The sequence below is a fragment of the Stigmatopora argus genome, chromosome 4 (assembly GCF_051989625.1).
Source record: "Stigmatopora argus isolate UIUO_Sarg chromosome 4, RoL_Sarg_1.0, whole genome shotgun sequence".
Classification (NCBI taxonomy): Eukaryota; Metazoa; Chordata; class Actinopteri; order Syngnathiformes; family Syngnathidae; genus Stigmatopora; species Stigmatopora argus.
In genome coordinates this window covers 21,857,961-21,879,446 of record NC_135390.1, presented here as the reverse complement: position 1 = coordinate 21,879,446, position 21,486 = coordinate 21,857,961, and the positions used below count along the sequence as shown (strand labels likewise).

The 21,486-nt window shown below is 43.7% G+C and overlaps 1 protein-coding gene across 1 annotated transcript; it reads left to right on the top strand.

The window, feature by feature from the left end:
- The first annotated feature begins 13,847 nt into the window (after positions 1–13,847).
- LOC144073216 (apoptosis-associated speck-like protein containing a CARD) lies at positions 13,848–20,707 on the top strand. Its single transcript, XM_077598882.1, has 2 exons — positions 13,848–14,094; positions 20,317–20,707. Exons 1-2 carry the CDS (start codon positions 13,848–13,850, stop codon positions 20,583–20,585), a joined length of 516 nt encoding a protein of 171 aa, XP_077455008.1. The 3' UTR covers positions 20,586–20,707.
- The last annotated feature ends 779 nt before the right edge of the window (positions 20,708–21,486 follow it).

Sequence of the window (21,486 nt, the reverse complement as noted above, 5' to 3'; positions counted from 1 at the left end):
ATTGTTAGACGGGATAAGACTGAGTTAAGGAATTAGGGTTAGGTGCTAAAACTTGTCGTCTAACAATTTTGGTGACCCTGTCCGTGAGTCGAGGGGAGAGAGGCTGCGTAAACATATAGGGGTCGGTTAATGGTTAATGCCGGAGTCGCGGACTTCGAAGCACGTCGGGGGATGTGATATTTATTAGGAAAATGTTTGGAACGTGACACGTCGGGGACGTTGGATTAAGGAATGGGGTAGCCTGGGACACCCCGCCGGAGGTGCGAACTTCGAAGCACGTTGGGGACGTGATATTTATAAGGGTGGTCTGGGTTTGAGACACCCGGCATCTTTCTATGGAGACTTCTCTGACAGGCGCCTGAGATCAACTAAAAGGTAAGCAGAATACCTGTTACTTAACCGTCAAATTCTGCTATTGGATTTTTTAAATAATGGAGAAGTCACAATAGGAACGTGATCTATGGATTCCGAAAGGTTGTATGCAGAAGACCTGTTACTTTACCGTACAAAAATTCTGCAAACTTATTATTTAGAGCAAAAGTCACAATAGAAATGTGATTTATATAACACGAGTATTTGTTCATGGAACATTTCCGTGATTATATATCTGGAATCGGTGATTGGGAATTCCAGAACAGTCGTTTTGAGATAAAGGAAAACATTCGTATGAAAACAAGGGAATAAGGGATCCCGAAAAAGGTTGTATGCAGAAGACCTGTTATTTTACCGCACAAAAATTCTGCAACCTTATTTTTTAAGTCTTCAGCAGGGAAATGACTGGGTCCACAGATGTTTGATTCTTAGGATTGTTCCTGCGGCAACCCCAAGCACAGCAGAAAGGCCCACCACAGCAACAGTGGCCTACGCATGGAGGAGGACGAGGCACTGGCAGACCATGGCACCCTTAGCAGCCGGCTCAGTCACCTGGACAATATTACCAGGGCGGAGATGATTATTACGGTCCGTGGGATCCTCCACACTCTGAATAGAAGTGCCCGAGGCTCGGGAAGCAGTGGTAAGGCAGACCCAATGCTTCACATGAAAGTCAACGGCTGTCATTCCTACGTTCATTCACCCCGAACACCTGCGAATTTGATGGGAAGAGACTTGTTGATGTCTATTGGAGCTACCACCTTATGTGAGCCGGATGGCCTCTCAGTGACTTTACCAAATGGTGCAAAGATTCCGTGTTCACAGCCAATACGAACAGGTGGACAGTGGTTGATGTGTCCTTTGCAACAAGATTCAGAGATAGCAACAATCTATTGGTCACGTCTTGAGCCTGAAACTCCGGCCACTGGGGGGCTGTCATCTGTTTATCACCTGTGGAAATCATTCATTGACTCACTCCGGCTTTATCATACGCCCATGAATGATTTTCATTGTACGATGTTTTATGACACAGAAGATGACTTAGTCTATTGAGACCGTTTTCAGAAGGTTCTTGGAACACCCTGGCAGTTGAAATCCACCAAAATCTAAAATCACAGACCAAAATCTTTGTGGGTCAGGAAGGTGTAGTGTCATATGTTGATTTGGATAAATCGCAAAAAGTGTGGTGCAAAATGTCGGACACAGATGACCCACACATTTCTTTGGGTCTGTCTCCTGGTCATGAAGCTCGCCTACTCGGTCCAATGGTCAAGAAACTTCTTAAAGTCACTGACTGGCAGTCCACTGACATCCCAGGACTGACTTATTCCAAAATGCACGACTCTTATCAGATTGACCCGCAGACTCCATTGTTAAACTCCTCCATTTTGGAAGAAACAATGGCAAAAAGCCCACTTTACGGCCAGCACCCCTTCAAAGATGCGGACATCCCTCACCCGACAAACTAAGCACACCCTGTGCAAACAAAAAGAGGGGGGTCGCCCATAGAGCTTACTGCTCCTTTCAGACCAAACAAAGGGCAAGAAAGACTACCACAAAAGAGAGAGAGAGATACAGAGAGAGTTGACAGTATTGGGATATATTAGTGACAAATTATGGGTCCTCCATTAAACACTGAAATTTATAATTAGGAAATGGCTAAGTGGAAGGTTAGTTTCTCTAAATTTTAATTATGGTAAGGAGCTACAAAAATGGCTCTTATTTTATATAAACACAAGCTTGGAGCAGAAAAGGAATTTAGCTATCCGCAATTTAGCTATTTTAGCAAAATGAGAGTGATTTAGGATTTAGACTTAAATATTAAGAATAATTTAGAATATTAATGATATCAAACATGAAGACAATGCAGAAATGGCATTTATCTAAATTATCAGGTAAATTGTACCTGACAAGTTAAATAAAATAATTAAATTAGGATAGGCATGATTTCCCTCTGATGGAATAAACATCATGTATGTTCAGTGCACGGGATTTACATCTTGTTTTGCCCATCAACAGATTAAATATGCTTTAGCGTGAGTCATATTAATGACTATTAGAATACCACGGATTGCATTAGCATCAAACAACTGATGTCAACCAAATGACGTTAACCTATTTCTTTTGAGAATGATTAGTGCTGATATGACTGCAAAATGGAGGTGAGCTGCCAAGAAGCCCAGACTGGGGATGGCGCTCTCCACTAGTGATGAAAAAATTGCAAAACTAATGTCTGATTGAGTGAGCGTGAATGGATGTTTGTGTTTTGTGTTTTTGATTGGCCGACCACCGAGATATAATCAATCGATCAGATATCAAGGTGGAAAATGATTTAGAAATTTGAAATCATTTTTTGATGAAAATTATGAAAAATTGTTTAGTCCAATGAAGTTTTTGGTGAAAATGCAGCAGCAGTACTCCAAAAGTTAAATTTGAAGTGGAGGAACAAATCTGCTACGCGAAATTTGAGAGCACTGAGAAAAACAAAAAACAAAGACAGTGCATGATTTGAAATTCCAAAGAACCATTGATTTATAGTGATAATGGCATTCAACTTGTTAGCGAAATAAATGACTGAATTGACAAAAGGTTCCATACTTCGTTATGAAATCATTGCGCCTACACAACGAGGTCAACCGGACAACAAAATATGGAAATCCTATTTAGTAGACCATACAAAACGCCATTTTTCACTACACCATTGGAGCTGGACGATTTGGTGACACCAAGACCTTCTCGCAGTCGTAGGGAAACGTCATTGCTTTCACAAACTATGATTGGCTAGTGATAGAGTGGACTAGCCAGAGCTACCAAAGTGTATCTGGAGCGAGCTGCACAAGTAAATATATTGTGTTGATTTAATAGTGGTTTTGTCAACCCGCAATGGCTGAAGGAGGAGAAGAAATTGATTTGTTTGCAGATTTACTGTTGTTAGCTTTATCGTTATTATAACTTTGCTTGAAATCTAATCATTATATATATATATATATATATATATATATATATATATATATATATATATATATATATATGTGCTTGCAATGAAGCTTAGTAACATTATAAAGTCATTTTCAGTACATCTGCTTGCAACCGTGATAAACAAAGGAAAAGGTCTCTATCCGTCTGGACTTACCAAAATTGTTTTGTAACCTCGACTTCTCACACGGTCACAAGCTCACACTGAAGATCCGGGAAGGACTCTTAATTGTTTTGACTTGGATTTCCGCACCAGGTGGCGATACCGAATCGACCTCCGAAAAGACTCGCAATTGTTTTAAAATGGTTGCTTGCTTGTTTTAACTCTTATGCAATTGTTTTGATTTCTGAACTTACTTGTTTTGGATAGAGGCTCGCTTGGTTTACCTCTTATGCAAAAGTTTTGAATAGATGACCTTAATTGTTTTGACTCTAATGCAATTAAATGGGCAGGAGAGGATCCAATTCTTTAGAATGATCTTGGACCAAGGCGAGTCGGGATCGATTCTCTCTTGCAAGATAAAGCTGGATATGCGTCCGATGTCTCCCTTATCTTAAAGGTGTGCCTGGAAATACCTACCTTGGTGAACCCAACAACTGTCAAAGCCATTTTCAAGACGGACTTTTCAAGAAAAAAAAGCTGGTCATCATTAAGGAAGGTCGGACAACTCCAAAGCAAGCAAGCCTGTCACAACCGGGAACGAACATTTTCAGCACTAATTCGAATAAAAACATTTGCCAGAAATACAACAGGACAGGCTCGACTTTCCGCATTAGCTTCGATGGCGATAGAAAATAAGGAGGAAAGAAAGGAGGATGGATATTGTGTACAGGTAAAAAGGATTTTTGGTGAGTAAAATATATTCCTAAATAATATTTCAATTTTATGTGGTTATTATTGATGATTTTTTATATGTCGCAAGCTGTAGCTGCTGTAGAGGTTTTATAGCCTTAAAATTGTTTTTGAGGTTTGGATGCATTCCGACAGCTGAAGGCGTAGCTGGGAAATTCACGGACCGCAGCTGGCAATTGCACCAAGGCTTTTCTGGTTAACTTGAATTTCAGGTCCGTTGGCGTCACTGGCACCAATTCAGTTCAGTTCCATGGAAAAATGACTGACCATAATACTCACTGCGCCCCTTTTTTACTTGCACGTCTTCCTTCTGATCTAATTTGATTGGTTTGGATAGCTGCCCAAACAGGAAGGTAAATCCAGTCGTCAAGCGAATTTCAGGTGAGCTGTCGCTCTTCCCCGGTTAGTAAAAATACCCAGTGGCATGCACTCAGTGAAATACCCCAACCAAACGTTCATTGGCCCCTCCCAGTCCACAGGGATTGGACGTTTATTGCCGTCAATGTCCCTGAAACATTAGCAATTGAATCAAGGCTTTTCTGGTTAACTTGAATTTCAGGTCCGTTGGCGTCACTGGCACCAACTCAGTTCAGTTCCAAGGAAAAAGAACAGACCATAATGCTCACTCCGCCCCTTTCCTTCTGATCTCATTTGATATAAGACACATCAACAATAATTTCCATTCAAAACAACAGCTGCCCAAACAGGAAGGTAAATCCAGTCGTCAAGCGAATTTCAGGTGAGCTGCTGCTGCTCCCCGTCACCCTTGTCCGCCATTCCACTCCCGCGATTTTTGCAGATGGCCTCCAAAAAGAAGATTATCTTTGAATGGTTAGACAACTTGTCCAAACAAGACTTCGCCAGGTTCTGCTTTGCTCTGGTGGATCGGGCCGGAGAACGCAAGGTGCCGCAGTCCAAGGTGGAGAAGCAGTCGCGGGTGGAGGTCGCCAAATTGCTGGTGTCCACCTTCACCGAGGACGGAGCCCCGGCCATCGTCTCCGAGCTCTTCAAGGACATCGGGTGCCCCGAAGAAGCCGACGAACTGGGTATGCGTTCCTGCGTTGCTTGTTTTTCCAGTTTGCTCGTCTTATCTTCTCTTGCACGTTCACGTTTTATTCTCTGACTTCCTGTTTCGGTTTACACACGTTCGGGTATAAAATGCTCTCTGGTGCTTCTTTGTTTTTTGTTTTAAATCTTTGACAAGTGGTTAGCGCCACAGCCTCACAGTTTTGGGGTCGTGGGTTCGATCTCAGGTGGGTCCTCGCTGTAGAGCGGAGTTTGCGTTGGCGTGGGTTTTCCCCAGGTGCTCTGGTTTCCTACCCCATCCCATAAACATGCAGCTCTCACTGTTCTGGTGTTGTGGGTTCGATCCCAGTTTGCATGATCTCCCCGGGCTTGTGAGGGTTTTCTTCGCGTACTCCGATTTCCTCGCACCTTCCAAAGACATGCATGCTAGGCTAATTGTATGCTAAATTGTCAAGATATGAGTCTGATTGGTTGTTCGTGTCTTTCTGCCCTGTGATTGGCTGGCCAATGATTCAGGGTGTTACCCACCTGGTGCCCGTAGTTAGTTGGATAGGCTCCATCACCCCCCGCGACCCTTGTGAGGATAATCGGTTCCAAAAATGAATGAATGTAACACCTACGTTTTAAGTCACTGTTACCACACCGTGTAATTGTTTTTTATTTTTTTAATTGAAATAATTATGAATGAATTCAACCTAAAGCACACATTAAAAAAGGGGCGTACTGCTTGATTGTCAGATTTTTGTACATTTTTTTTCAGATGCCGAAATTGCTGAAATCGACAAAAAGCATCCCCCGAGCAAAGTGAGTTGTTTCCTCTCTATTTCATTTTAATAGCTTTTGGGGGGGGGGGGGCTGCAATACAACATCCTAAACTACGATTTGGCTTCTTTAAAAAGCACACCGTGCGACCGAGTGGCGACCGATCCAGGTAGTGTCGGCCCGTCTGTATCCGTGCATCTTTTCTTTTCTGTTGTGCAATGTTTTGCATATCAATTAATACTGTTTTTGAGATGACTCCGTTTTTGTTGTTGTGTTTGCGCTGCTGCTTTAGCTGCTGCATTCTGTCGTCGTCTTTAACACGTGTTTAACGTTTGCATACAGCTATTTGGTGGTTCTTAATACCCCAATGAACAAAAATCGCAACAATCTTACTTATTCCATCACTATAGTTTGTGAACATTTAAATGCCTTATCAGTCAAAATGAAATATGCTAGCTGGTATTCTATTTTGATCACTGCTTCCTTGTTAAGATCAAGAACTATATTTGTTTTTTCCTTTCCTGCAATTACACAAATTAACTAATCATACTAAAAATAGGAAAAATACAAAAAGCAAACAGGAAAACAGCTTTCCCCCTCTCTGCAACAGTTACATTCACATCAATTAATATCCAGAAACAAATGCACACGTTCATAATTCTGAATGGAGCTTAACCCACTAAAATGTAACCACCCCTTGTTTGTCAGGGTTAATAATTTTAGCATAATTGTGTCATTTAGAGCAATTAAAACTCATGACTTAGAAAATGCATACTAATCAAGTCCCAATTCATTCAATAATGGGTATCGCGTTGCATATTAAACTCAGTTGTTTGAAATGCAAAATACCCCAATCTAGTAGTCTTTTTATCAAATGTAACATTCCATTGTCTTTGGAGTTTGTCAATCATCTCCTATAAAACTGTCTTAATCAATATTTTTCAATAGTCGGGCATAAAATTCAAATCTAGTTACATTTCTATCCATTGTAGTTTCTCTTTTCATTCTAACTGTTTACTTTAAAAATGTGTAAGAAGGTTTGGTCTCAATTGAAACGCCATCACCTTTTTTTTATATGGAGACAATAAAACCAATATGAAAAGTTCCTTATGGTTTATGGCATGCACTCGGTGAAATACCCCAACCAAATGTACATTGGCCCCTCCCAGTCCACAAGGATTGGACGATTATCGCCATCAATGTCCCTGAAACATTAGCAATTGAATCAAGGCTTTTCTGGTTAACTTGAATTTCAGGTCCGTTGGCGTCTCTGGCACCCACTCAGTTCAATTCCGTGGAAAAATAACAGACCATAATGCTCACTCTGCCCCTTTTTTAATTGCACGTCTTCATTCTGATCTAACTTGATTTAAGACCCATCAACAATAATTTCCATTCAGAACAATAGCTGCCCAAACAAGAAGGTAAATCCAGTCGTCAAGCAAATATCAGGTGAGCTGCCGCTCTTCCCCGTCCGCCATTCCACTCTGATTTTTGCAGATGGCCTCCAAAAAGATGACCATCTTGGAGTCGTTGGACAACTTGTCCAAGGATAACTATGCCAAGTTCTGCTTGGCTCTGGTAGACCAGAAAGGAGAACACAAGGTGCCGTTGTCCAAGGTGGAGGACCAGCTGCGGACGGAGGTTGCCAAATTGCTGGTGTCCACCTTCACCGAGGCCGAAGCCCCGGCCGTCGTCTCCAAGCTCTTGAAGTACATCGGGTGTGTCGAAGAAGCCGACCACCTGGGTATGCGTTCCTGCGTTGCTTGTTTTTCCAGTTTGCTCGTCTTATGTTCTCTTGCACGTTCACGTTTTATTCTCTGACTTCCTGTTTTGGTTTACACACGTTCGGGTATAAAATGCTCTCTGGTGCTTCTTTGTTTTTGTTTTTTTTCAATCTTTGACAAGTGGTTAGCGCCACAGCCTCACAGTTTTGGGGTCGTGGGCAATGTTCCCTCTAATTTTTCATTGGTCTGAGCAGAAAGTCAACCTCCCTGAGCGCACTGAGTACCAGTGTGAGCGACATCATCGGTACTCGGATGATTCGCCTAAAGACGTTTCGCCGACGGACGTTTGACAGACGGGCAGGTCGCCGAATGGACGTTCGGTCGAACGTTCATTCGGCCGAACGGAGGTTTCGCCGAAACGGGATTCGCGCGCTCGCCCCGCCCCCGGATCGTGTGTGTACAAGTTATTCAACCTCGGCCCGCGGGCCATATACGGCCCGTTAGGATTTTTAATCCGGCCCGCCGCCGGTGTTGTCCAAATTATAGTAAAAATCAATGTTAGTCTACCATCAATGGCAGCCCAGGAATAAGCACTCTTGGGGGGGCATGGCAGTCCGGGAATAAGCACTCTTGGGCGGGCAGATGTAGCAGAACCGAGCCGTAAAATGACAGCAATCGGGTCAAATCCATCCTAAAACAGCATTTAATGATTAAATACAAATACTGGAGCTCTTTGGACATTAGAACCGAGCCCAGGGAAGTGAATTCGTCGGTAAAATGTCGCGATGATGTCGCGATGGAGGCAAAAAAATGTCCATATACGTCCATTCGCCAAACGGCTCAAAATGCTCTCAAATTCGGTCAAATCCAGCTGAAAACAGCGTTTAATGATTAAATACAAATACTAATATTTGTATTTAATCATTAAACTAAAAAATACTAGTATTTGTATTTAATCATTAAACGCTGTTTAAACGAACGTTCATTCGGCGACCTGTCCGTCTGTCAAACGTCCGTCGGCGAAACGTCTTTAGGCGAATCATCCGGTCACGACATCATCATTGCTCGCTATGGGCACACCAGTATCACACAAGCAGGTGCATGTCAATGTTCCCTCTAATTTTTCATGTAAAACATGCTGTAAAACACGAAAAACATAAGTGGACAGAGATACTGCCACTGGCTGCCGCTTAAACGGCGCCATCATGGGGAAAGGGGTAAAATATATATATATATATATATATATATATATATATATATATATATATATATATATATATATATATATATATATATATAAAAAAAAAAAAAAAAAAATCCGTTTTTTTTTTTTACTGCGCGCCATATGATTGCTGCTGCGCAGAGAAGACGAGAGAGAAGACGAGAGTAGTGCGCAATTGCGCACGCGCGCAGCTTAGAGGGAACATTGGTTGTGGGTTCGATCTCAGGTGGGTCCTCGCTGTAGAGCGGAGTTTGCGTTGGCGTGGGTTTTCCCCAGGTGCTCTGGTTTCTTAACGCATCCCCAAAACATGCAGCTCTCACTGTTCTGGTGTTGTGGGTTCGATCCCAGTTTGCATGATCTCCCCGGGCTTGTGAGGGTTTTCTTCGCGTACTCCGATTTCCTCGCACCTTCCAAAGACATGCATGCTAGGCTAATTGTATGCTAAATTGTCAAGATATGAGTCTGATTGGTTGTTTGTGTCTTTCTGCCCTGTGATTGGCTGGCCAATGATTCAGGGTGTTACCCACCTGGTGCCCGCAGATAGCTGGGATAGGCTCCAGCACCCCCCGTGACCCTTGTGAGGATAATCGGTTCCAAAAATGAATGAATGTAACACCTACGTTTTAAGTCACTGTTACCACACCGTGAAATTGTTTTTTATTTTTTTAATTGAAATAATTATGAATGAATTCAACCTAAAGCACACATTAAAAAAGGGGCGTACTGCTTGATTGTCAGATTTTTTTTACATTTTTTTTCAGATGCCGAAATTGCTGTAATCGACAAAACGCATCCCCCCAGCAAAGTGAGTTGTTTCCTCTCTATTTCATTTTAATGGCTTCGGGGGGGGGGGGGGGGGGGGGTCTGCAAAACAACATCCTAAACTACGATTTGGCTTCTTTAAAAAGCACACCGTGCGCCTGAGTGGCGACCGATCCAGGTAGTGTCAATGAACAAAAATCGCAACAATCTGACTTATTCCATCACTATAGTTTGTGAACATTTAAATGCCTTATCAGTCAAAATGAAATATGCTAGCTGGTATTCTATTTTGATCACTGCTCCCTTGTTAAGATCAAGAACTATATTTGTTTTTTCCTTTCCTGCAATTACACAAATTAACTAATCATACTAAAAATAGGAAAAATACAAAAAGCAAACTTCAACATTCTGATCTAACTTGATTTAAGACCCATCAACAATAATTTCCATTCAGAACAATAGCTGCCCAAACAAGAAGGTAAATCCAGTCGTCAAGCAAATATCAGGTGAGCTGCCGCTCTTCCCCGTCCGCCATTCCACTCTGATTTTTGCAGATAGCCTCCAAAAAGAAGATTATCATGGACTCGTTGGAGAACTTGTCCAAGGATAACTATGCCAAGTTCTGCTTGTGTCTGGTGCACCGGGGCGGAGAACGCAAGGTGCCGTTGTCCAAGGTGGAGGACAAGCTGCCGGTGGAGGTCGCCAACGCGCTGGTGTCCACCTTCACCGAGGACGGAGCCCCGGCCATCGTCTCTGAGTGCTTGAAGGTCATCAACTGTTTCAAAGAAGCCGAGCACCTGGGTATGCGTTCCTTCGTGCCTGCGCTCTTTGTTTTTCCAGTTTGCTCGTCTTGTCTTCTCTCGCACGTTCACGTTTTATTCTCTGACTTCCTGTTTTGGTTTACACACGTTCGGGTATAAAATGCTCTCTGGTGCTTCTTTGTTTTTGTTTTTTTCAATCTTTGACAAGTGGTTAGCGCCACAGCCTCACAGTTTTGGGGTCGTGGGTTCGATCCCAGGTGGGTCCTCGCTGTAGTGCGGAGTTTGTGTTGGCGTGGGTTTTCCCCGGGTGCTCTGGTTTACCACCACATCCCAAAAACATGCATGCTCGGCTAATTGTATGCTAACTTGTCCCCATTGGCCTCACTGTTCTGGGGTCGTGGGTTCGATCCCAGTTTGCATGATCTCCCCGGGCTTGTGTGGGTTTTCTTCGGGTACTCCGGTTTCCTCGCACATCCCAAAGACATGCATGCTCGGCTAATTGTATGCTAACTTGTCCCCATTGGCCTCACTGTTCTGGGGTCGTGGGTTCGATCCCAGTTTGCATGATCTCCCCGGGCTTGTGTGGGTTTTCTTCGGGTACTCCGGTTTCCTCGCACATCCCAAAGACATGCATGCTCGGCTAATTGTATGCTAACTTGTCCCCATTGGCCTCACTGTTCTGGGGTCGTGGGTTCGATCCCAGTTTGCATGATCTCCCCGGGCTTGTGTGGGTTTTCTTCGGGTACTCCGGTTTCCTCGCACATCCCAAAGACATGCATGCTCGGCTAATTGTATGCTAACTTGTCCCCATTGGCCTCACTGTTCTGGGGTCGTGGGTTCGATCCCAGTTTGCATGATCTCCCCGGGCTTGTGTGGGTTTTCTTCGGGTACTCCGGTTTCCTCGCACATCCCAAAGACATGCATGCTCGGCTAATTGTATGCTAAATTGTCTTAAGGTATGAGTCTGATTGGTTGTTCGTGTCTTTGTGCCCTGTGGTTGGCTGGCCAATGATTCAGGGTGTTACCTTTAACAAAAAAATGGCTGGGTGTTAAGACCTACCGTATGCATGCATGTACATTTATGTGTATGTATGTATGTATATATGTCCTAAGCAACACGCTTATTTAATTATATATTTATTCATGTATTTATTTCTTGACCTACTTATTACCTATCTATTACCTATCTATTTATGTCTAAAATGCCTTTCCTATTCCTGCATCCTCACCCTCTTGCCACTGGAACAACGAAATTTCCCGAATACGGGATGAATAAAGTTATCCAATCCAATACCCACCTGGTGCCCGCAGATAGCTGGGATAGGCGCCAGCACCCCCCGCGATTCTTGTGAGGATAATAGTTTCCAAAAATGAATGAATGTAACACACTAACGTTTTAAGTCACTGTTACCACACCGCGTCATTGTTTTTTTTAAAGTAAAATAATTATCAATGAATTCAACCTAAAGCACACATTAAAAAAGGGTGCGCACTGCTTGATTGTCATATTTTTTTTATATTTTTTTCAGAGGCCGCAATTGCTCGAATCGACCAAAAGTCATTGAATGCATCTCCTGAGCAAAGTGAGTTGTTTCCTCTCTATTTCATTTTAATGGCTTTTTGGGGGTGAAGGGGGGCAAAACGACATCCTAAACTACAATTTGGCTTCTTTAAAAAGCACACGGTGCGACCGAGCGGCGACCGGTCCAGGGCGTTGTTGGCCCGTCTGTTGACCGTGATCAATTCCAGGGACACGAGAGCCAAAAGCCAAGGACGGACGCTTCTGCGGTGGAAGAACGGAAAGATGAAATAGACATTTTTAGCGAAAAAACAATGACGTTTTTCTCGTAATGTCGCTTTTCCGGCTGTAAATCGATGCGGTTTTGCGTTCTCGATGTTAAAGTTGACAAAAATATGATGCAAATATGGAGTCAGTGGACACGTTTGAATCCCGTTGGGAAGCCGGAAGCTACTTTGATCCAAGTGTTGTTGTTTCTAGAAGCGACACAACCGCGGTTGAGGGTCGCCGCGACTGCCCAAGTCGCCGTCAAAAAACACCGCCGTCAATGGCAGCTTATTGATAATGTGTTTAATTTGGGACAACAATAGTATAAAAGAGGCAAGTTTGTCTATACCAGGGGTGGGCAAACTTTTTGACTTGCGGGCCAGAAGGGATACTAAAATTGGACAGCATTTGGACACGCAATGTAATTTATCAAACATGGGGATTGCAATATAAGAAAAAAAGACAGCATTGAAGGTAAAAATGTATTTTCAAATTTACTTTCAACATTAAGAACATATTATTCTACGAAAGAAAGCAGTCTTTAAATCGAGAGTGATGAGCGGTAAGGGAAATGACCATGAGGTCATTGATTTTTACTATAATTTGGACAAGGTCGACGGGCCGGATTAAAAAGCCTAACGGGCCGTAGTTTGAAAAACATGTACACACGCCAATACGAGCGAATCCGGCGATGAATAGCAATGTACACACACGCCAATAGATATTTTGATATTAATGCTCTTATACCGTCAATGTAATTACAAACTCTCTCTCTCTCTCATGATTATAATTTTGAGAGCGAGAGATTACCTGGTTGATCGCTTTCAACAATAAACTCTCTGTCTCGCTCCCTCTCTCTCCCTCCCTCTCATAAGAGGGAGCGAACCCGGCGACCAAAAGACCGGGGATCAAACGCCCGGCGACCAAACGCCCGGCGACCAAACGCCCGGCGACCAAACGCCCGGCGACCAAACGCCCGGCGACCAAACGTCCGGTCGACGGCCCGTCAGTTCTACGAAACGTCCGGGGACCAAACGTCTTTTGACGAAACGTCCGGTCACGGAAAAAGGCAGTACTACGCGAGTAATATCGTGTTTTCGCGCATTAAGCGACGATTGCGTTCAAATCGCCATGTCAGGTTCGAGGCCAAGGTGACAGCGGAAGTGCCAAAAAGAACAACATCAGATTTGTGCAACTTCTAGTGCCGTTTATTAAAATGTTTTATGTAGTGGCATGCACTCGGTGAAATACCACAACCAAACGTTCATTGGGCCCTCCCAGTCCACAGGGATTGGACGTTTATTGCCGCCAATGGCCCTGAAACATTAATCATTGCATCAAGGCTTTTCTGGTTAACTTGAATTTCAGGTCCACTGGCGTCACTGGCACCAACTCGGTTCAATTCCAAGGAAAAAGAACAGACCGTAATGCTCGCTCCGCCCCTTTTTTACTTGCACGTCTTCATTCTGATCTAATTTGATTGGATTGGATTGACAATAGCTGCCCAAACAGGAGGTAAATCCAGTCGTCAAGCGAATTTCAGGTGAGCTGTCGCTCTTCCCCATCACCCCTGTCCACCATTCCACTCCGATTTTTGCAGATGGCCTCCAAAAAGAAGATTATCGTGGACTCGTTGGAGAACTTGTCCAAGGGTAACGCCGAGAGGTTCTGCATGGCTCTGGTGGACCGGCGCGGGGAATGCAGGGTGCCGTTATCCAAGGTGGATAAGCAGTCGCGGTTGGAGGTCACCAACGTGCTGGTGTCCACCTTCACCGAGGCCGAAGCCCCGGCCGTGGTCTCCGAGCTCTTGAAGTACATCGGGTGTGTCGACGAAGCCACAGATCTGGGTATGCGTTCCTGTGTGCCTTCGCTCTTTGTTTTTCCAGTTTGCTCGTCTTGTCTTCTCTCGCACGTTCACGTTTTATTCTCTGAATTCCTGTTTTGGTTTACACACGTTCAAGTATAAAATGTTCTCTGGTGCTTCTTTGGTTTTTTTTTTCAATCTTTGACAAGTGGTCAGCGCCACAGCCTCACAGTGTTGGGGTCGTGGGTTCGATCCCAGGTGGGTCCTCGCTGTAGTGCGGAGTTTGCGTTGGTGTGGGTTTTCCCCAGGTGCTCTGGTTTACCACCACATCCCAAAAACATGCATGCTCGGCTAATTGTATGCTAAATTGTCCCCATTGGCCTCACTGTTCTGGGGTCGTGGGTTTGATCCCAATTTGCATGATCTCCCCGGGCTTGTGTGGGTTTTCTTCGGGTACTCCGGTTTCCTCGCACCTCCCAAAAACATGCATGCTAGTGTTACACCCTGCATTTAATCTTAAAACACAGGGAGAAATAATCAGAACAGTGATCCATTGTTGTTTCTTCAATCCAACTTTTTACTGTAATGACAGCAAATCTCCCGTGCTTGAAGCTATGTGCTAATACATCAATAATCGAATACCGATATTCTTTAACGTGCCACACACTTGCCATATGGATCAAAGGATCAACAATCGAACACCGATAAACACATCCAATCCAAACTCGTTGTACATTCTCAACATGCAATCGTTAATAAATCAAACACTCTAGCATGTCACACTAGGCTAATTGTATGCTAAATTGTCTTAAGGTATGAGTCTGATGGGTTGTTTGTGTCTTTGTGCCCTGTGATTGGCTGGCCAATGATTCAGGGTGTTACCCACCTGGTGCCCGCAGATAGCTGGGATAGGCTCCAGCACCCCCCGTGACCCTTGTGAGGATAATTGGTTCTAAAAATGAATGAATGTAACACACCTTCATTTTAAGTCACTGTTACCACACCGCGTAATTGTTTTTTTTACAAATTGAAATAATTATGAATGAATTCAACCTAAAGCAGACATTAAAAAAGGGGGCAGTCGGCTTGGTTGTCAGATTTTTTTACTTTTTTTTTCAGATGCCGCAATTGCTCAAATCGACAAAATGTCATTGAATGCATCTCCCGAGCAAAGTGAGTTGTTTCCTCTCTATTTCATTTTAATGGCTTTTTGGGGGTGAAGGGGGGCAAAACAACATCCTAAACTACTATTTGGCTTCTTTAAAAAGCACACCGTGTGATTGTCATCAACCCCCGTCTGTATATTTAAACCCCGTGTTTTTGTATGTCTGGGTGGGAGTATTCTGCAGGTGACATTCGTAAACAATTACGCGGACAAGACGCACAAGGAAAACACACCCAACCCCAACAAAACGTGACAAACGTACAGTGCTTCCATTTCCAATTTTTTAGTTTTTTTTTTTTTTGCAGATGCCCAAATTGCTCCAATTGACGAAAAGCCATTGAATGAAACTCCTAACAAACCCTAGTATTTTTCTTTTCCATTACTTTTTGATTCCGTTACAATCGAGTCCAGAGATCTGGCGACTGACAGAGTAGCGGCGAGAAAGAAAATGGAAGCGTTTGCGCTTTGACGGCGGGAAAACGGAAAGCGCGAACCCTCGGTGGGGGGTGCTGGAGCCTATCCCACCTGAATTTTGCTAAATATAATTTTGTTTTTGGCATGTCCCGCTAATTCCAATCAATTTTAACCCCCCGTTGAAATGAATTGGACGTCTATGACCGTCAAAATACGTTTTGGCTCTCAATGTCACTAACGAACGCAACACCCACCGGGACTGAACCCCAAACGGTTGCCGTCCATAGATTCTCGGATTGCCCAGCTGACCTCAAACGCATCGGGTGGCCAAGGTGAGTCTCTGTCGTCTACCTTTTACAGTGGTTTCTCTACATATGAGCTTAATTCATTCCAGGACTGAGCTCGTATGTCGATCTTCTCGTAACGCGAACGAACGTTTCCCATTGAAATAAACTAAAAACAAATGAATTGGTTCCAACCCTCTGAAAAAACACCAAAAACAGGATATCAGATTGGAAAAAATGTTGTATTTCTTCTAATTCACCATCTATTAACAAAGTAACACATAACTAGTGGTTTAATAGTACAGTGGTACGACATGCTCGTGGCACGACAAAAATTTCTTTCGAATAATTCGCTCGCGATATGATTAAAATTTCGAGATGCGAAAAAGCCAGGTGGCCATGACATGAGAGGCTGTTTATCATTGTAGCGCACTGTCTTTTTTGCCGCATCTCTTTCATGTATAACAGATATCTACGAGCACTGAACGATTTATTCAGACGAGTTTCGACCAGGAAACGCACAACGCGCATGCGCGGGCAAAAAGAGGGCTTTCTGGGTAATGAAGTATACTCGTGCACACAACACCGATTGCCAATGGCACCCTTTCTCAGAATAAAACTTCATTACCCACCAATGTTCCCTCTAATTTTTCGTTGGTCTGAGCAGAAAGACAACCTCCCTGAGCGCACTGAGTACCAGTGTGAGCGACATCATCGGTACTCGGTGTTATGATCGCGCCGCGTCGTGTGACGCGATCGTGGAAGTAGGTCGACCCAAATGCAGGAGGCAGGAGAGGACGAGGCATTAGCGTGATAACGAGTCCTTTAATGCATCAACCAAAACGTGCAAACAAGCGTGGCCGCATGCGGCGCGCATACGGACAGAGGCGAACAGAAAGGCAGCAGCATAACGACCGCTAGCTACCGCTAGCAACTGCTGCTACAGTCAATGGTAGAGTGATGATCCGGCGACGTGTGATGACGCGTCGCTTACTTAAATACAGGAACCGAAAGTAATCATTGGATTGGCTACAGCCGGTACGTGTCGACGGCAACCCAGGAGGGCCAAAAGGGCACTCCTGACACTCGGATGATTCGCCTAAAGACGTTTCGCCGACGGACGTTTGACAGACGGGCAGGTCGCCGAATGGACGTTCCGCCGAACGTTCATTCGGCCGAACGGAGGTTTCGCCAAAACGGGATTTGCGCGCTCGCCCCGCCCCCGGATCGTGTGTGTACAAGTTATTCAACCTCGGCCCGCGGGCCATATACGGCCCGTTAGGATTTTTAATCCGGCCCGCCGCCGGTGTTGTCCAAATTATAGTAAAAATCAATGTTAGTCTACCATCAATGGCAGCCCAGGAATAAGCACTCTTGGGGGGGCATGGCAGTCCGGGAATAAGCACTCTTGGGCGGGCAGATGTAGCAGAACCGAGCCGTAAAATGACAGCAATCGGGTCAAATCCATCCTAAAACAGCATTTAATGATTAAATACAAAAACTGGAGCGCTTTGCCTCCTGCTGGCTGACTAGGTAAGTAAGGAAGACAGTGGGAGGTAAGTGATCCATTTTATTCTTTGTTGGCATCGGTGAGGCAATCCTTCGCAGTCCCGGGAGCTGGTTGCGCTCGGGAGGTGATGCGATGTATCCATCACGGCAGAATGCCAGCAAGTCTGAACTCTTGCCTGAGAAAAGTGCACTTCGTGGAGAAGCACCTTCAATTTCGTCATACGCAGCTGGGTATGATGACAATTAGGTTTTTGTCTAGTCAATGATGACGACAAGCCTAAGTCTGATTTTATTATTTATTAGAACCGAGCCCAGGGAAGAGAATTCCTTGGTAAAATGTCGCGATGATATCGCGATGGAGGCAAAAAAATGTCTATATACGTCCATTCGCCAAACGGCTCAAAATGCTCTCAAATTCGGTCAAATCCAGCCGAAAACAGCGTTTAATGATTAAATACAAATACTGGAGCTCTTTGAAGATTAGAACCGAGCCCAGGGAAGTGAATTCCTCGGTAAAATGTCGCGATGGAGGCAAAAAAACGTCCATATACGTCCATTCGCCAAACGGCTCAAAATGCTCTCAAATTCGGTCAAATCCAGCTGAAAACAGCGTTTAATGATTAAATACAAATACTAGTTTTTAATCATTAAGCTAACAAATACTAGTATTTGTATTTAATCATTAAACACTTTTTGAACGAACGTTCATTCGGCGACCTGTCCGTCTGTCAAACGTCCGTCCGCAAAACGTCTTTAGGTGAATCATCCGGTCAAGACATCATCATTGCTCGCTATGGGCACACCAGTATCACACCTGCCACAAGCAGGTGCATGTCAATGTTCCCTCTAATTTTTCATGTAAAACATGCTGTAAAACACGAAAAACATAAGAGTGGACAGAGCTACTGCCACTGGCTACCGCTTAAACGGCGCCATCATGGGGAAAGGGGTAAAAAAAATAAAAATAAATCCGATTTTTTTTTTTACTGCGCGCCATATGATTGCTGCTGCGCAGAGAAGACGAGAGTAGTGCGCAATTGCGCACGCGCGCAGCTTAGAGGGAACATTGTTACCCACAATCAATACGTGGGTAAGCTCAGCTATTTTATTTCCTGTTATTCTTTGTAAGGAAAGAAGCTCCGGCGATCGTTCTTTCAAGACTATTTATCGTTGGCAAGTGGTCATGCGTTATCCTATTGTGAGGAACTTTGTGTGCATCATTTTTGGAATATTTTGAAGGGAATACCACAGCAAACAGCCCCTTGATAGCGAACGTGAGGGTGGAGGCGTGGCAAGCCGCTAACCCGGCCAGAACGAAGGTAACAAAAATATATTAAAAAAATTAGAATTCAGTTTTGTGTGAAGTTACATTAAACGAATGTTTGAGTGTCTGTATATATTAATCCAATTTGTTTGTTCATTTACGAGTGCGTTGTTGCCAGGGATAAAGTCCCCCCGAACAGCCCCCCCCCCCCCCCTCCGCCTCCGTGTGTGTCGTTGCCTTCCCCTCCGCGAAATGCGTCTAATTTTACATCTATTAAACAGATGTTATTACTATTAAACCACTCGTTATTTATTACTTTGTCAATACTTGGCGAATTAGAAGAAATCAAACATTTTTTCCAATCCAATATCCTGTTTTTGGTGTTTTTTCAGAGGGTTGGAACGAATTAATTTGTTTTCAATTCATTTCAATGGGAAACGTTCGCTCGAGTTACGAAAAGCTCGACATACGATCTCAGTATCGGAACGGATTACGATCGTATGTCGAGGTACCACTGTGATAAAATGTGTTTAATAGAACTAAAATTAGACGGATTTCACGGAGGGTAGAGAGAGAGGGACAGAGAGGGGGGGGACTTTATCCACGGCAATGCACTCGTAACAGAACAAACAAATTTGAATTAACTTGGATTAATATATACAGACACTCAAACATTCGTTTAATGTAACTTCACACAAAACTGAATTCTAATTTTTTTAATATATTTTTGTTACCTTCGTTCTGGCCGGGTTAGCGGTTTACCACTTTTCCACCCTCACGTTCGCTATCAATGGGCTTTTTGCTGTTGTATTCCCTTCAAAATATTCCCAAAATGATGCACACAAATGTCCTCACAATAGGATAACGCAGGGCCACTTGCCAACGAGAAGTAGTCTTGAATTAGCGATCGCTCCGCTAACGGGAGCTAACAGGCTAAGGGTGGGAAAAAAACACTGAAAAAATGCAACGCTCCGCTCAGTGCTCGCAGAGACGTTACAAAAAGGTAGTTGCGACAAGAGATATTACACAAGGAGTTGCGGGGGAGAGTGCCAGTGCCCCTGATGTTCTTATGAGCAGCCAAAGAGAAGTAATATACTATACTGCTCGTATTAGCGATCGCTCAGGCATCCGCGCTGAGTGATGGAAAAAAACACTGAAAAAATGCAACGCTTCGCCCAGTGCTCGTAGATATCTGTTATACACGAAAGAGATGCGTCAAAAAAAGACAGTGCTCTACAATGATAAACAGCCTCTCATGTCATGGTCACCTGGCTTTCTCGCATCTAGAAATGTTTCCCTTATCTAGACATAATTATTTGCTCGAAATTTTCCTCGTATCTCGAAATGCTCGTATGTAGAGGTACCAATGTACTTTGAAAGGCCTCGCCTTCATAGTTCAGAGTACAACATGGCACATTTAACACGCTCCTTGATTAGAAAAAAACACTTTGTGTTTCCAGGGGCGGGGCAACTTGGAGTTGCCAATGTCCCGAAATCCTCCAACTGTAAGCACACACACACACACACACACACACACACACAAAGTATTTGTGGAATCCTGTAACACATATTGTACTTGTTTGTATATTTTTTTTCTGGTTTTATTTTTTGACAATGGTCCGTCCGCAGTGTCCGTGCAGCACTTTGTGGACAAGCACAGATTGCAGCTGATCGAGCGCGTGGCCAACATCAATCCCATTCTGGACGGACTGCTGGAGCAGCGCGTCCTCCTGGAACAAGCCTACCAAGACATCAGGAATGTGCCGGGCAACCAGGACAAGATGAAGAAGATCTACGATTTGGCTCTGAAATCGTGCAACGCCGCCAAGGACGTCTTCTTGGAACTCCTCCGCCAAAAAGAGCCGTACCTGGTCAAAGACCTCCTCAAAGACCCCTAGGAGATTTTGTAGTCACTCCCCCTTTCCCCCTGAATCAAAGATCATCCCACGTCCCGAGAAAATGGCGTTCAGTCCGAACGTGGAACCCGGTCAATGCCAGTATAAACTAGTTTTTAAATTTCTCTTTCGTGCATTAGTTCGTTTTAAACTGTTGGCAAAAAAGGAAACGTGTAAAAATCCCTTTACAAATTGTGAAAAAAAATTTTTTAATCAATTTATTCCTCTTTTCATTCAAACACATTTTAGTTTCGTTTCAAAGCTTTCCACTTACAAAAATTCCTTTATTTTTATTATCTTTAAATGCTCAAAATTAATGTTTTCCCAATTGTATTTTCCCTCTGTCTTTTTAAGTCTGGTATTTCCAGTTCAAAGTCGATCCAAGTTTCAAATTGATGTTATCGCTAAGAATTGTGGATGAAAATAGACCTCATATTCTGTCATTGATCATTTGGCATTTAAAAATAAAATACTTTTCGTGACCTAGGAAAAGATGCGCAAGTGCGCAAATAAATGTATGTTGTATAACTTTTTTTCTGTATCATTTTACTGTGTATCATTCACTGAGTGGCGGGTGTAAACCCATCATTGGGTATGATGCAACCACGCTACGCAGCCAATCACGACAGTGCTTGCTCCGGAGGCTAAAGCTAACTCAGCTAAGGTAGCGTGAACGTGTTGTGTCTACTCCCCAAACCAGCGTTAAAAAGATCGGTACGTCTTTTAACTTGGAATGGCTGTCGGAATGTGTGCTAATAGAAGAACAAGCGTTGAAACCGACTGGGGGACATCTTTTGTTTTTCGACAAAGAAAGCTCTGTTTTGCAAAACATTCAGCAAAGGTAAAGTTGTGAGCGAGTTTGGCGTTTGTTAGGGTTCTAGGCTGGTGAGAATATACTTTGAAT

Coding starts and splice junctions, on each gene's coding strand:
- LOC144073216 (XM_077598882.1), top strand. CDS start 13,848: ATGGCCTCCAAAAAGAAGATTATCGTGGACTCGTTGGAGAACTTGTCC. Junction 14,095..20,316: donor CGACGAAGCCACAGATCTGG/GTATGCGTTCCT, acceptor GTCCGTCCGCAG/TGTCCGTGCAGCACTTTGTG.